The sequence below is a fragment of the Cloeon dipterum genome, chromosome X (genome assembly GCF_949628265.1).
Source record: "Cloeon dipterum chromosome X, ieCloDipt1.1, whole genome shotgun sequence".
Taxonomy (NCBI): domain Eukaryota; kingdom Metazoa; phylum Arthropoda; class Insecta; order Ephemeroptera; family Baetidae; genus Cloeon; species Cloeon dipterum.
In genome coordinates, this window is record NC_088790.1 from 33,067,983 (window position 1) to 33,083,061 (window position 15,079).

The following is a 15,079-nucleotide window of genomic DNA, read 5'->3' on the forward strand; positions in this document are numbered from 1 at the left end:
GACGAACTCTGCGTAAGTGCGTACCTTCTAACATCACCTGTTCGCTTGTTACAAGAGTCCGTATTTTTACGCTTTTGCCGTTCATTTGCAGCTCTAATATGTGTGTAAAAATTGAGCACTTTCTATCAGGCCAGCAGGCGACAGTAGGAGGTATCAAGTTAACTTTTCTGATCGCTGTCCCTGACAAACCTGGCTAGAAGAATTTAGCGAGAGATTCGGCTGCCTATGGTGGTTTATCGCAGAAAGCGATCTTGCGTAGTTGACTTACCTTCGATCATCGCCCGATCGCCAAATCCGCTGTGGTTTAAAATAATAAACTCTGTTAATTCAGCTCGAGTCTTTTATTTCATTTCACCAGAATAAATGATGAGTATTCTTGAAGACAATTTATTTCATGTCACAACTCAGATGGATGTGGAAAATGCAATTTTGGTATACGTAAGAGAAAATTAAACGAATAGTTAACCGCAGCAGAACATTTAAAACTAAAAATGTCGTGTCTTCCGCTCTGATGCAAAGTAATAGGAAATTTATCGCTGGCCGAGTCTGAGCGGCGGGAACTCGGTGTTGGTCGTGCTGGTCTTCACGTCCTGCCTGCAGTTCGGGCAGTTCTGGCTTTTCTTTGTGTCAGTCTCCAGCCAGTTTCGAATGCACTGCGCGAAAAACAAATAAATTAGTTTGCCCAAGAAAAACTTTAGTTCATTTTGGCAGTTGATAAATTAAATTCACCGGTAATTTGCGAATTAACTGATGGAAACCAAAGAATTTAACCTGTCAGTTTTTAAACCATCAGCACAATTACCGCAGTCAAATAAAACTATTTTTACTTACTTGGTAATTCCAAAATTTGTAAGCTTGACAACATATTATCAAATCATTTAAAAAGAACTACAAAATTTAACGTTTTTTTCTATGATAGTTTACGAAAGTCGGAGGAAAAAGTGAGATACCTTGTTGTGGAAGAAGTGTTGGCACGAGAGAACGTGTATAGGAGCGTCGTTCTCCCTGAAGGGGCTAAGGCAGATGGAGCAAGGCTCGTCCGAGGGCAAATCCAGCATCAGGTACGGGTCCTGCCTGCTGGACGACAATTCTGCGGAGCAGACAAAATGGAAATGGGCATCACGAGTGATAAAATTGTAGAGCGCCGCACCTTTCTCGGAGGCGTTCAACAGCAACTCGGTCAGCACGTCGCACACTTCGATGCTCAGCTCCTTGTCTGTTAGGAACCGGACGTCGCCTCTGCGCTGGCACAACCAGTGCAACGCCTGCTTGAAGTCACTCCTGAAAAATGCATTTATATTTTCGAGAAACGTTTCTATTTTTCGTAACAAAGCAAAATTTTTAAATAACCGAGACTATTAGCTTTCTAATGTTGATTTTTTAGATACGGCTGGAAATAGGCATTTTTTGTATTTAATATTATTAATTTACGAATCGCTTGATACTATAATGCAGTGACTGGTAAAAAAAACATTCGCTGTTAAAACTGATTTTCATTTTTAGACGAAATTAAACTGTGCTCTCAGCGTCGGGAATTTTATTTGACCCTCACTTCAAACGAGTCTCTTGTGTAAGGCAACACCTATTCGCAATTAAAAATATAAGGGGCACTGCTGGGGAATAACAATTTATATGGAGTATCCAGCCACACGCTGCCCTAGGTTTGCAGTGCGAAAATATTTATTTTGTAGCAAAAATCCTAAAAATATGACCGCACATTGGCGATTTACTTGTTCAACGATCTAAGAACTGCTTTACTAAACTCCAGTTGTCAAAGATGAAATACAATTCAACAATAATGAAAAATAACATTGACAAAAAAGAAAAGGGAATGAGATTTCAATTAATTCACTTACTCAGGAGTGTAAGGAATCAATTTGCGCAGTGCGATCAGTTTCTGCTGCTGTTCAGTGAAGGACAGGGCGATCTTCAAGTCGCTGAAACAGAAACAAATAATTATTCACCTCAGGAATAAGGTGCAAAGCCCGAACTTGATATTTTCAAACATTTTTTAGGAAAGATAAAGATTAATATGACATGCCGACACTTATTGAGCATTCAAGCCCAAAATCTTAATAGTTCTTTGGTCACAATGTGGTAATTTTTAGTTGAAAGTTAACAATTGACTTTTAAAATAAATTAAAAAAGAGTGCAAGCACGTAGATACCCCAGATAACACCCCTAGAATATTTAAATTTCAAACTCGGGCAAATTCCGAACTCTAATTTTTAATTTCTCATTTTTTGGGAGGTCAAATTGAATTAAATTAGCAGGAAAGGTGATAATTAATTTTTAAAATGGACTAATAAAGAGTGCAAGCACTTAGTTAAACCCAAAACCGCCTTTAGAATTATTAGAATTTCGAGTTCGGGCCATTTCCGAACTCTAATTGTTTAATTTTCATTTTTGGAGTATTTTTAATTTTTCTTTTAATAGACAATTTTGTCTCGCACTTTTTTCATATCGTGAAAGGACTTGAATTTCTTAAATTATTTTAAAATGATTATTCAAGACCTGCACCATCAGTTTGAGAGCTAATTTATTTTAAGGAATAATAGAAAAACTGAAATTTTAGAGTTAAGTAAAGAGTCTCACCTGGGAGGAACCCTGGTGGCGGGCGTAACCTGGATGCTGGGCGGTTCGGGCCTCCTCAGCGCGTCAGCCAGGCTGGGAGGCGGCCTGACGTTGACGCGTTGCACGTGCTGCCGAAGGCTGTTGGGTATGAGATCGCGCGAAGGTGCCACGTTCCGGCTGCTTAAGGGGTTGCCGACAATCGCCCGAGCGGGTGAGAAGTGCGCCGCCATGCCCGAAGTGGACGGCAACGCAGCCAAATAGGCCGAGGTCGCGGCCGCAGCCAAGGATGTGGCCGAGTGCTCCGAGCAGTTGGCCGACGACGTCGAAGACACGGACGACGTCGGCGATGGACAATCGCGCGTAATCCTCAACGGCGGACTCGAGCTATGCATCGTCCCCTCACCGTTCAACATCTGAATGACAACAATTTAGAAAATTAAATATTTAAAATTTAAACCGAGCAAAAACAAGCTACATTTAAGGAGCATTTTTATTTATTATTTAAAATAGGCCTACACGTGAAATTTTGTGTTTTAACCCCTCATTGTCAATGGAATCAATCAGCGGTGGTAATGTAACATTAAAAATGAGAAAAAAATTATAAAACCCTAAAAATAAAAAATTAAACAGCCTAAACACAGAGAGCAAATAATAATTCTGCAACCGACCAATCGAGTAAATGGATCGAAATTCTTTAAAACTGATGCAACCGATATTACGTTGTATAATTTGTAACTGCCAGCGAGCGGCCTGAAGGATCACGAAAAATAGAGCTTGCCGAGGGTAAATGAGCACACAGGCAAACCAAAGCTCGTTATTAGTTGCAATTTCCTACCTTGTTGCCGAAGCCACTCGGAAGTAAGGGCCTGGCATTTGATCTGTCGTCAAAATAGTGCCTCTCGTGTGTGCTGGGCATGGGCATGTCGTACTGGGCGTCCATGCGAAAGGCGTATCCGTAGTTGGAGGTGTTGCTCCTGCTGTCCACGACGGGCGGCGGCGGCGGTGGATGCGGCTGCGGGGCTGGAGGTAGGGCGCATGCGGCTGGCTGAGACGCCGGCGGCTGCTGCTGCAGTTTGAGGATGCCCTTGCAAGCCTGCGTGACGATGCACTTGGGCATGTCGGCCACCTTGGGAACCTGGATCTGGCTGAGCGAGGACCAAATCGCCTCCAAGCCCTTCGACTTGTCCCGCACGCCGTCCAGCCGCGTCCGCAGGGTGCGCTCGCTCGTCTCCACTCCGTCCAGCACCGACTCCCAGTCTTGCAGGTTCTTCATTGCATCCTCGTAGCTTGGTTTCGAGGTGTCGCTCAGCGTGTCCAGCAGACTCATCACCAATTCCTCGTTTTCTGCCTTAGTCGCTAAATAGCTACGGTGAGTTTGTTAAAATTAGGAAAAAAAGCCACATTGAAGTTTATATTGATTGTCAACACGCAATTTTAGATTTTAGTTAACACCGAGTTAAACAAAAGATTAAAATGCAAAAACCGCGATGACAAGAAAAATGGCAAAGCCCACCTCTTTCGAATAGATTGCCACTGAGCCTCGATGAGCTGGATCACTCTCTGGATAGCCAAGTTGCAGATGTCGTCCTGCTTTTTCTTCTTACCCTTGGCCGATTCAGAGCTTTCGAAGGATTTCCTAAAAAAGAGAAGGAGCAAATTTAAAAATTTAATTTCACGCCGAGCGCTCACTTCTTCTCATTGAGTTCCTTTTCCAGGGCGGAGTTCTGCCTGGCGAGCTCCTTCACCTGCTTGGCCAACGCCTCCTTTTCCTGGCGGGCCTTCTCCAAGTGTTCCTTCAGCATTTTTTCCCTGTCATTCGACTCCTGCTTCAGCTTTTTGTGCTCGACACTCAACCTCTGCTCGAAGCACATAATACAAGATGAAAATCGAGTTATGAACAATTTAAAATAAATTGGTTACATTGAGCTCCATTTGGAGTTTGTCCGAAGTTCTTTTTTGGCTCTGCAAATCCACCGACTCCTTGCTCAGGGCATTCTCCAGACCGCTAACTCGTTTGTTCAGATTTCCCATTTCCAATTTCGACTGCTTCAGCTCTTGCTCCAATCTGTCGATGACGGGCTGAGGTGCCGGCACAGAATTTGAGTCCTGGCAACAAATCACACAAATAATTGGTTAATTAATTATGCTCGCGGTTTAACCGAATGAAAAGCGCGCGGGAATTTCCGATTGGGATTTTTTTCATTTTGAAATAGATTGAAAGGGAGGCTAGTCAATTAAAAAATTGAATTTTAATTTTGTAAATATATCATGAATCATGACTAATAAATCCCTGTTGGCAAACAAACAAGCAACGGATAGGATGGATGATGGTTCAAAAACGGAATTGGCGGCAAAAGAAATGCAATATTCGTACTTCACAGCTGCTACAGTTGAAGAATTGATGCATCAGGGCCGGAAGAGCATGCTCTCTAGTACATGGACTGCGAGATTAAATATTTCTTGATAAAACATTTTTTCTCTAAGGGTTTGGTCAATAATATATTATAATTGTTTGCAACCTCTCGATTCGTCGGATCAAAAAATTGAAATGTTTTTAACAGATGGTTCTAACGATTAATCGAAGGAAAATAAAAGAAAAGGAAGTAAAAGAAGGAGATGAAAAAAGAGAGGCATTGTCAGAAAATACTTTGCTCGCGTGCTCCTGCCTTCGTTTGCATTTACCAAGAAAAAAGCTATTTGGTTTTGAGTCTGCTGTGCTTCTCCCTCAAGGAAATGACGACGGGAAATCAGTTATTAAGTTTTATAAAATGCAGAAAAGCCGACTCGTGCCAAGTCGCGTCAAACTTGTAAATTTTCGGGCCGGTATTTCAAATTGGGCCAACTGCCGACCTCGTCAGCATGCGTGCACTTTTGTGTACTTCCTCGGGCCCACGCTCTTGAGGGCAAAAAGGGAAGCAAATTGAAAAATCGGAGGTGAATGAACTTAAAATTAGTTCATGTTTCTAACAGATGGCCACAAAATTTGTTTTAGACCATTGGCGATTTTTATGAAACTCCTCTGAATTTAATTTCGCAACGATTATAATTAATAAAGGGTTTCAAAAAAAGCGTTTTTCGATTTTAAATGCAGCTAAATATTTCGCATTGTAGTACACGATCAAGAAATTAAATTTTAAGTGCTTCTAAAGTGCAGTTATTACAATATTATCAATTCTACCGTTTAGTTTTGAAAAATTTCCAATGTTTGTCCAGTCTCGGGGGATGCCTAACGAATTTAAAAACTACAGACTCACCTTGGGCTCAAGTTGAACAGCTGCAACGCGTGGTTTTTCCTTCACTTCGACTTTTTCCTTCACTTCGACTTTTTCCTTCACCTCGATCATTTCCTCCAATTTAAGTATTTGCAAGGGTTCCTTCTTGGACACCGGCTGACCGATGGTCCCATTAGGATTGTACACGGGAGCCACGCGCACTTTTCGGAACTCCGTGTTGATGTAATCTGCAGCGTCCTGAATGTTAACAGAGCCGGTCTTGCAAACAATGGCCGGCGGCGGAGGCTGCGGCTTCGCCTCGGTCTTCCTCGCAGGAAAACTCAGGAACTGAACTTTGTACATGGTTTTGTAGAGCTGCTGCAGGTCGTTGGCGACCCAATCGCTCGTCTTGCCGATCTTCTCCACCAGACAAATGCGGTCGTCGATGCAGCCAAACTCGCCAGAGCGCAGCAGGTGATGCACAAACTCGGATATAGAGATCGGACCTTTGTGCTCGCCCGGAAGCAGGTTCAGTTTCAGATCTTCCAGCATGTCCGTCTCCTTTTGAAACGCTTCTAAAAGCTCGTCTTTGCTTATCGAGCCGCAGCTGCTGTTTCGTAACAAGTCCAAAGCGAACCTGTAATCAGAGTAAGAATATTTTTAATTTTATCCTTTCACTTGCGTAGGCAAAAATTGTTTTAATTTTTTTGTCTTAGGTTCAAACGTTTTGTTTCCCTTAAAACAGTCGTTGCAAAAGTGAAATAATTAATTAATAAAAAGCCGATTCGGGTCTGGGAAACATTTAACCTTGAAAACCCCAATTAGATTTATTGCCGGCTGAGCATAAAACGAGAACAAAGGACGCAATTCATGACTAGCGAATTAATAAATCTAATGAAAATAAGAGATGGTTAAAGACACTCACAAAAACCAGAGTTGCCTCCCGTGTGGACTCCTTCCTTTGGGTCGAATGCACGCTATGTCAAGCAAAGTCGGTTGTCTGTACGAAGCCCTCGCCTTTGGAATTCGTTCCTTAACAACCAAAGCAGCCAGTCTTGTTCTGGAAAGCAGACAAATTTACACATGTCACTTTGCGCGAAAAACATCAGTAGCAAGAAAGTTTTTGAGGCGGCACAAATTTTGTCATATTGCGGTGCGGTGCGCGATAACTTTGACTAGATTCAAGTAATTTCACAATTTAAATAAAGCTGGAATTGGTCATTGAAGAGGATACTTTTTCACAACTTTACTTTATCTAAAAATGGGTTTCCAAAATCTCGCTGTTTAACTAAAAATCAAGCATTAAAATGCTCGGTATTTGAATATTTTTAAGGCAAGAGCCAAAATTTTATAAATTAGTTGGACGTCACAATTCTATTGATCGAGTCCAAAGAGAAAAACTAATTTTGAGGCCGTTTCCTCAAACATAACTCACTCGTCTTGCTCCACAGATGGAGTTTTCAGGAATGGTGGCGCGGCATTTCCCCTGTTCACCTTTGCGCTCTTCACAACCACCTTTTTCCTGCAAAAATATGTGTGAGACGAACTGATTTTAAAACGAAAGTAAATAAAAAATTACTCTTCTACAGTCTTGTTTGGCTGCGGAGGCCTGGGCGCAGGCTCTCTCTTGATTTTCTTTTTAGGCGGGGCCGGAGGAGCAGAGGGCCCCGCTTGCACACTCGGCTCCGGATCTTTCCACTCGAGAACGGTTATGCTCTTGTTGTCCTTGTCGTGCGGCACCAGTTTGACGATTCTGCTGGGCCGCTTCGAGACCAAATCCAGGTAGCAGTCCGCGGTCGGGCAGTCCTTGCCCATCATGTCCTGAAATCGAGTCTCCGAGTTGGCCGAAAAGGAATGAATCGAACCGACGTAGTTACCTTGTCTCTCATTTTCGCAGAGTTGCCCACAGACTCTTTGAACGTCTTCCAGCAGTTCGGGTGGTAGGCGATTTGACACGCGTTGCTGCAGCTTATCAAAGTGTAGCCATTAAACTCAGCCTCTCTAAAATATCACAAATTAAATTAGCTCTTCTTCTCGAACAATAAGTGCGCTAAGTTGATATCTAAGTTTAATAATTATTAATACAAATTAGAGCGTCCATCGCGATTTTTACTTTTCCCGAAAATGGTTTCCTGAGTTCGGCCCACTACCAGGAAAATGATCTGATTTTTTTTTCGGGGAAAAATACCTTCCCAGGAAATCCTAGCTCGCTCGTCATTCCATGCAAATGTCTAAAAAAATGCATGTGGAGAAAAAGGTGTCAAATTTTATTTTTAAACTTAAAATAATCATCTCCAGCGGGATTTTTGAATTTCAAAATTTTTACGTGACACTAATGTTTGCTTAATAAATTCCTGCTTGTTGATAAACATGTTTGAAACTCAGAAATAGAAACGTTCTCTATTAATTCTTAATTCGTTACCTCAAAAATCCCTGAAAATGAAAGGTGGATTGTAACTCTTGACTGTGTCCCCCAATCCCGAGCTTCAAACCTGTATTTTCTCCATCTATTAACAAGTACGTATAAAGTAAATATAAGTGTCATCTAAAAATTTCAACGTCAAAAGGTCCCGTCAGATTGAGCTTCAAATTTTTGATTCGCCTGGAATTGCTCTTCGGGATTCCTGTCCTGAAAAAAAAATACCCGATCCCGGCCCGATTCTCATAGAGCCGCTAATACTTGTGCTCGGGATCCAAATTTCCCGATCCCGATGGACGCTCCATCACAAATGGATTATTTTTTCTGAAAATATTTAAGATAAAACGTGTCCTGCGAGCGCAAATCATGATTATTTGGGAGCGAAGATATCGCGAAAGTCCACTTTAAAATTAATTTAAGGGACGAAGGATGTAATTTTTTGCCCAAACTGTAAACCCTGAGCAACAGGTTTAATATTCAAGTCAATATCGAGGAATTGATACAGAAGCACAAGGCATTCCTTTACAAAAAAGGATATTAAAAGCGATTAATCAGTCAAATTTCATTACAGAATCAATTTTTTGGACCTAGCTTTCATTTTGTAAGAATATCGGTAAGAAAAGTCGACTCACTCTACATAAATCTCTTTCATAGGAATGGGAGACTGGTCCACATCAAAGCACCTATCAAATCTACAGACAGCGTCCGGCTTTGGCGGCGCCCTCAGTCTTTTCCGCAGCTCGAGAAAACTGTCCTGCGAATCATAACAAATACAATTGCAAATTTCCTCATGTATAATTCTCACTAGCAGCTGCCCAGCCACTTTTTATTCTCCACGCAGCCATTCAGTTTTCAAACTCATAGAAATTAAAAATGACAGTTAATTTGCTCTTGAGCGGTACCAACCTTTAGGAATTCCGGTTCGCTGAATTTCAGCCTGTGGTCCGAGTAAGGCCAATAATAGGGTGGCAACTTTGAGCCTTTCCGCTCCACGATCTCGAGGCCTCTGTCCACCACCTTCGCACCTAATTTGAACCTGATCCAACAAAATGATACAACATAAAAGTTGAAGAAATGAAATGGACAAGTGGAGGCGTCCGACTAAAAGCCCATTTTGAAAACGAGCGGCTTACAAAGAATTGACAAAGTATTTAATCAGCTAGAGCAGTTGAAACATCAAACGATGAATGGACAAATTAAGATATTTAAACATCAGAGTGACCTTGGCCAAGATCTGATGTTGAATCTCTGACGTCATTTGGCGCCAGATTTTTTGTAAAATGTGACAAATTAATATTCCCGCGAATAATTTTCAAAGCAATAAATTACGTTTTTTTTATCATTTAATCCATCTCCTGAGAAACAAATTGAAAGGGAGGTAATAACCTGAAAGTCTTCTGCAACAAGAGCGCGAGTCCGAGCAGGGCCATCGGCACTCGTTCGGCCAGTCCGGCGTTGTCGACGTCGGCTTCACTGCGCAGCACTTTGGTGCCGATCAGCCCTTTGAAAGTGTCGAGCGCGCAAGCCAAGCCAGCCTGCGTGCCCACGTGGGTCTGAGCCCAGGCTGTCAAAAATTTAACACTCAGATCCATTTTGTGCTGAGAAAACGGTCCTTAGAAGCAGCGGGTGGTAAGCGGAAGCGGATTCACTTACTTGCTCAGCAGCGCCAGCGCCGTTCTTGCCCGCCTCCTCAAAATCAGTCAACAGTTCCACAGTCAAAGCGTAATTCTCAGCCTCTAAAGCCTCGTAGGCTCTGCTTAACACTCTTGGAGGCTGCGCGTGCCACATTTATTTCGTTTCATTTTTAATTCACATAAAAACACTTGCCTTCATTTCAATTGCTTCGGCGTCCTCCAACGGCGGATTGTCTACCTTACCCAGGTCAATGGTTTCCTGCGGCAAAAAAAGAAATTATAAATATAATATATAAGTACAGCATTAGCAACCTCTGGATTTTCCAACATTTTCATCAGAGCTCTCTGGACCATTTCACCGTCTAACGAGTAGGTGTCGATATATTTCAACAAGTACTCAGCATAGCGGTCGTCCTTGAAGCGCAGCCTGGCCAGTTTAATCATTGGCAAGATGTTGGATGTTTTTCCACTAATCAGTTGAGCCCGACACAGCAAAAAGATGGGCTACGCACACAAAACCAGGCCGAATTAACGTCAAATCTGCTTTCGAGAATGCACGCCCTTTTTAAATTATACACACGTCCTCGAAAAATTATTTTCAATTTAGTTTTTAGACAACATCAAAGCTTTCAATATATTTTTTGTTCAAAGTTTAATTACGGTAATGAGTTAAATGTGCGACACAACATAATTTAGACACAGATTCGATTTACGACAACGCATCACTTGCCACAAAATTAAGCATTGACCCTTGTGACCTGTCCAATTAAGTGAATTAAAAAGTGAGATCGAGCAATCTGTTAAATGTTCTGCACCGGTCATCAAACATTTCCAAGTGTTTTTTACGTCTTAGGTGCGTGCAATAAAAACCAAATCATCAAATCAGATCGAAATAACACGAGTGAAAAAAACACTAGGACAGTCACATTTTTTGCCACGCTCCTGAGTTTGCGACTTTCAACACCAAATAAAATAATAATTTGTCAACTCACACGTATGGATTTCAATGGAAATTTCTTGTCGAAAAACTTCCTACAATTATCATTGATGAATTTCGAGTCGCCGTTGGCGATGGCGTTCTCGATTTGGTCGTACCAAATCGTGTCGTCCATTCTCGTCTTTCTCGGCTGGCGTGTCGGATTAGAGGCCTGCAACAAACGAAACCAGAGGTCGAGTCAGATACGAGTACAAAACACGAGCGGAGAGAAGTTCAAAGTGTGTGTGTGTGTGTGTGTTATGCCTGCTCGAGGCTGGCGACGTGCTGTGATAAGCACATTTTTTATATCCGAGAGCGAAACTGAGAAACCGTGGCCAAATGAGCTAGCCACTTCCAACTGCGAAATAATAATCTTTAATTGTGAACTAGCACAACTATTTATTTTATGCAATATGCTCAGATTTTGGGGGCCTCTAGAACCAAGTTTAAATATGTTATAAATTAATTTAAATATTAAAAATTTGATTTGAACCCGAGAGTAAGGTTTGCCCATTTCCCCAGCTACCCGTGAAGTACAGAAAAACGTGATAATCTTTTCTCCAAAACCTTTTAGATTCTGATTAATTTTGTAAATTTAAATTGCCCAATTTTCTGACGGAAATGCATGGAATTAAAACCAGACTTGGCATCATTCAGCTTATTTTCGGTATTTTTATCTGTTAAGGTTGTTTTCTCTGTTTAATAGCAATTTAATCCAAATTTAAACGGTATAATCTGGAAAATTGCATTTTCATAAAATTAAAATTATTGTTTTTGGACTGCGAAAATGGCAAGCCAAAGAATTTTGGAGAGTGGCTGAAGTGAGAAAAGATTCGAGATGGGAAATACGTTAAAAGGCGGCACTGGGCAAGCGAGTTTGCGCCACGGGACGGGGATGGTGACGCGGCGGAGGGAGCGGCGGAAGAGGGCGGCGGCGAGCAGCACCAGCACCGCGCACCCCATCAGCAGGTCGAGGGCGCGCGACCTCTTGGACGCCTCGGCCAGCAAGAGCAGCTCGTCGGCGGCGGCCAGCAGCTCGGCCAGCTCGCCGTCGACGCGCACGCACGACACCCGGCGCGGACAACTTTCCATCTCGCACTGACTGAACATCCAAGACCGAATGCTGAAGACGAAAGCGGCAGCAACGCCGCGCGTGCCCCTTCTTTCATTGCTTCGTTGCCCAGCCCTTGCAGAAGAGAGAGAGCACCGGCAACCACGCAATATTTGTTCACGCTCAAATATTTCTGCTTCATCTGTTTCGAATCTTAAGACGACAGATAATTTTCCTGCAATTACCGCTCGAAAATAATTTTAATCCGGAATGAGAAGATTATAATTCAAACGCTATAGCTTCGCCAAGAATGGAAAACATTTCACGGAGAGTCAGCAATTTCAATGTGCAGAAATATCCGGTGGAAGATGGAAAGCGGGCGAGCGCGAATTAATGACGATAGCTCTACCTTTGATGGCACGAATCAATTTCGCCTGCAAATCGCACGGTTGGGCAGCTGCTGCTGAGCTTGTTGCTTATCAAACTCCAACTATCTGAATAAATAGCGGCCCGCAGGTGGGTGAACTGCGTTCTGTGCGACTAAAGAGGCGCACGCGCACGCAAACTAATCCTAATCACAATAAAATGCGAAATATTAATATTAGAAAAGAGAATCGATTAAAGATAGATTGATTTTTGACGAACATTCGAGAGAGAGAGAGAGAGAGAGAAAATGAAAACAATTCTTGAGTGGAGCCACCTCGAGGCTGAAGGCGAATTTACGAGACGACCGAGATTATTACTTTGGCCACAACCCGAAAACCGACTCGAATTGCCATTATCTCTGATGATTTATCTGCGCACTCACCGCACCGAAGATTATCGTATCTATTGCTTATCTATACAAGAGTGACGATTTGTCGGCTGGTCCAATACCAAAGTCAGGAAAAATACTAATTTAAAATTGAAACTTTCTGCGCGAAGAGAGACATTTCAAAAACAGCGGCCGCAAAATGGCGAAATTGCACAATCGAGGCAAACTCGCCGGTCTAGCATAGATAAACAAGAAATAATGCGAATTGTGCGCGCGTGTGCCGACGGGAGGCTGCAATCGCGACAACTCCAATTTACCGCTTTGTTGCTCCCCCGCTGCGTGACCTGACAATAAATTAATTAAACAAAGCCATCCCCGAGCCACCCAGGGCACCCAGGAGGCTTTCTGGTCACAGCTAACAGCCCTCTATTTTCCGCTCTTATTGTTGCGACTGCTAAGTAAAAAAAGGTCGCAACACTGCCACGATGAAAGTGCGGTTTCAAAAATCGTAACCTTCACCCTTCACACGAAAGCCGCCCAGGTTGTCTCCGTTCTCTTTCCTCCTAGGTGATTGGCACTAAACTTTCAGAGCAATAAAGGATTACAACTAAAGGCTAGCAATTATTTATGCATTTTACGCACGAATTACAGCTGAAAACGCGACTACCGTGACACACGCTTCTATTGATTTGTGTACGTCAGATAATGGGAAACAAATAAATTTTCAACTGAGGCATTCATACCGAGCCGTTCAAGAGAGTTTCAACAGAAAAAGCCGACGACACGATTTTTTAAAGGACAAATGATTCCCTTTCATGTTACATTTATTTAAAAAAATAAACATTTAAAAAAAGTAAACAAATGAAAAATATCTTATGCCTTCTCTTTACTCCTTTTGATATCCAGGAGTTTTTTGCGTTTGCAATTTAATTTTAACTAGTTTAATACTGACCTTTTAACTCTATCTATAGCTGCGATTGCTAATCATTTGAAAGGGAAAAATCCAGCCGAAAAAACTATTTGCCTTCTGTTGGACTCGGGAAATACCCTAAATTCATCAAATAACCATTTTGTTTGCCGCTCAAGAGGTAAGAGAAAAGAGAAAAAGCACACGCTTCACTAGGAATCCCCACCACGTCACCAAGGGATTAATGTTTTTGAATAAACAACCTTTCAAACCAAAATCTCTCCGCTTAATCTTTTTACTACAATGACGAACCGACAAAAAAATGTTTAATGATTTTAACTAGTCGAGTTTTCAATCATTTTCAGACCCTTCGGTTTGGATTAATAAATGAAAACATGTCGCAATTCATAAAATAATTATTAATTATGTAAATTGTTTAAAAATTAAATGCGAGCTTTGGGTGGGCGAAAAATTAAAATTATCTTTTAAGGCTGAGAATATGAAATCAGCAAAAACAAAAGATGATTAACAAAGCGTAAAAATACGGCCAAAATTTCTCCGATTGTGTCTAGTACATAGTTGTGAAAGTGCGTTTGCTAATTCAACTCACTAAATCGCACTGCGATTGCACGACCGTGCGAACGCTTGAGGTCGTTCAGCTGTTTTGTTTTTTGTCATGCAAATTTCACGCGCTATTTAAATATTTAAATGTGTTTGTTTCGAGGGTGACAATGATAATAATGCGGTGACAATTGCGCCGACTGCAGTTGCTCAAGGCATTCTCTGCATTTTAATCGCTTCCCGATGCGTGATGCATCCTGCACAAAGCTGCACCAACGCAGAGTTTCGAGCAATAAAATGACGGGCGCCCCACAATGACCTCCTTTTTCCACCTAAATTCCTTTCGGGCCGATCCAGCGTGAGCCAAAATCGGCCATCGGCCAAATTGCAGACGGCAGCGACAAATTAATGAGGCTTGAAATCGGAAATCCGATCGCTCGGCGTCGCATCGAATGTCAGTGTATTAAAAAGCGATTAAAAAGCTACTCACCGACCGAGGGGGGCACTCGAGGTACTTGTTGCTGTCGCCCTAGAGCAGCATGTCCGTGGCGTCGGACGCTTCGGACGCAGCTACACACGCTCTGTCCAACGCGGCAGCGTAAACACCATCGGCTCCTTTGCTTCTTGTGTTCTCACGCAGTTGCTGTCGCACAATGCACGCCAACGCCACCCACTTGAGTGAAGCCAGACACAATGGAATGGGCCTCGCACTCCCAAAGACACACACACACAAGGCTGCAACGCTGCAAGCAGGATGCTCGCTGCTCGCGAGTCGCGACTGTCGACGCAACTAATACGAGAGTCGGCCGGTAGATGGCAGTGCCAAAATGCTTTTGCCGAGCGCCAATCAATCCGCGCAGCTGCTCTGACCGAGTGATCGAGTGGAGGGGGGCTTGGAAAGCGCGCGAATCGACTCGAAAGCTTTTAGGCTGCTGCGGATGGGCCAATTCTCACGGTGACGAAATTTACAGAAATTCCACCGCTTGCTGGC

General features: G+C 42.6%; 1 protein-coding gene across 3 annotated transcripts; it reads right to left on the reverse strand.

Moving 5' to 3' along the window:
• Window positions 1-326: 326 nt before the first annotated feature.
• On the reverse strand, window positions 327-14,810 carry LOC135946200 (uncharacterized). Of its 3 annotated transcripts, none has more exons than XM_065494317.1 (22): window positions 14,579-14,810; window positions 10,832-10,987; window positions 10,152-10,343; window positions 10,033-10,098; window positions 9,859-9,978; window positions 9,592-9,803; window positions 9,112-9,241; window positions 8,838-8,959; window positions 7,664-7,787; window positions 7,366-7,607; window positions 7,222-7,308; window positions 6,712-6,846; window positions 5,829-6,423; window positions 4,495-4,680; window positions 4,264-4,430; window positions 4,088-4,210; window positions 3,410-3,938; window positions 2,596-2,987; window positions 1,857-1,937; window positions 1,151-1,281; window positions 951-1,090; window positions 327-653 (listed from the first exon to the last, which is right to left on the reverse strand). In XM_065494317.1, the coding sequence occupies exons 2-22, from the start codon at window positions 10,949-10,951 to the stop codon at window positions 531-533; spliced, it is 4,017 nt and encodes a 1,338-aa protein (XP_065350389.1). In that variant the 5' UTR covers window positions 10,952-10,987; window positions 14,579-14,810; the 3' UTR covers window positions 327-530. The 3 variants fall into 3 exon arrangements, with proteins under 3 accessions (XP_065350389.1, XP_065350387.1, XP_065350388.1); XM_065494315.1 differs by lacking the exon at window positions 14,579-14,810 and adding an exon at window positions 11,665-11,922; XM_065494316.1 differs by lacking the exons at window positions 10,152-10,343; window positions 14,579-14,810 and adding an exon at window positions 11,665-11,922.
• Between the last annotated feature and the right edge of the window lie 269 nt (window positions 14,811-15,079).

Coding starts and splice junctions, on each gene's coding strand:
- LOC135946200 (XM_065494315.1), bottom strand. CDS start 11,907: ATGGAAAGTTGTCCGCGCCGGGTGTCGTGCGTGCGCGTCGACGGCGAG. Junction 10,988..11,664: donor GCCCAGTGCCGCCTTTTAAC/GTATTTCCCATC, acceptor CGTTTGTTGCAG/GCCTCTAATCCGACACGCCA. Junction 1,282..1,856: donor TTGATTCCTTACACTCCTGA/GTAAGTGAATTA, acceptor TGCATTTTTCAG/GAGTGACTTCAAGCAGGCGT.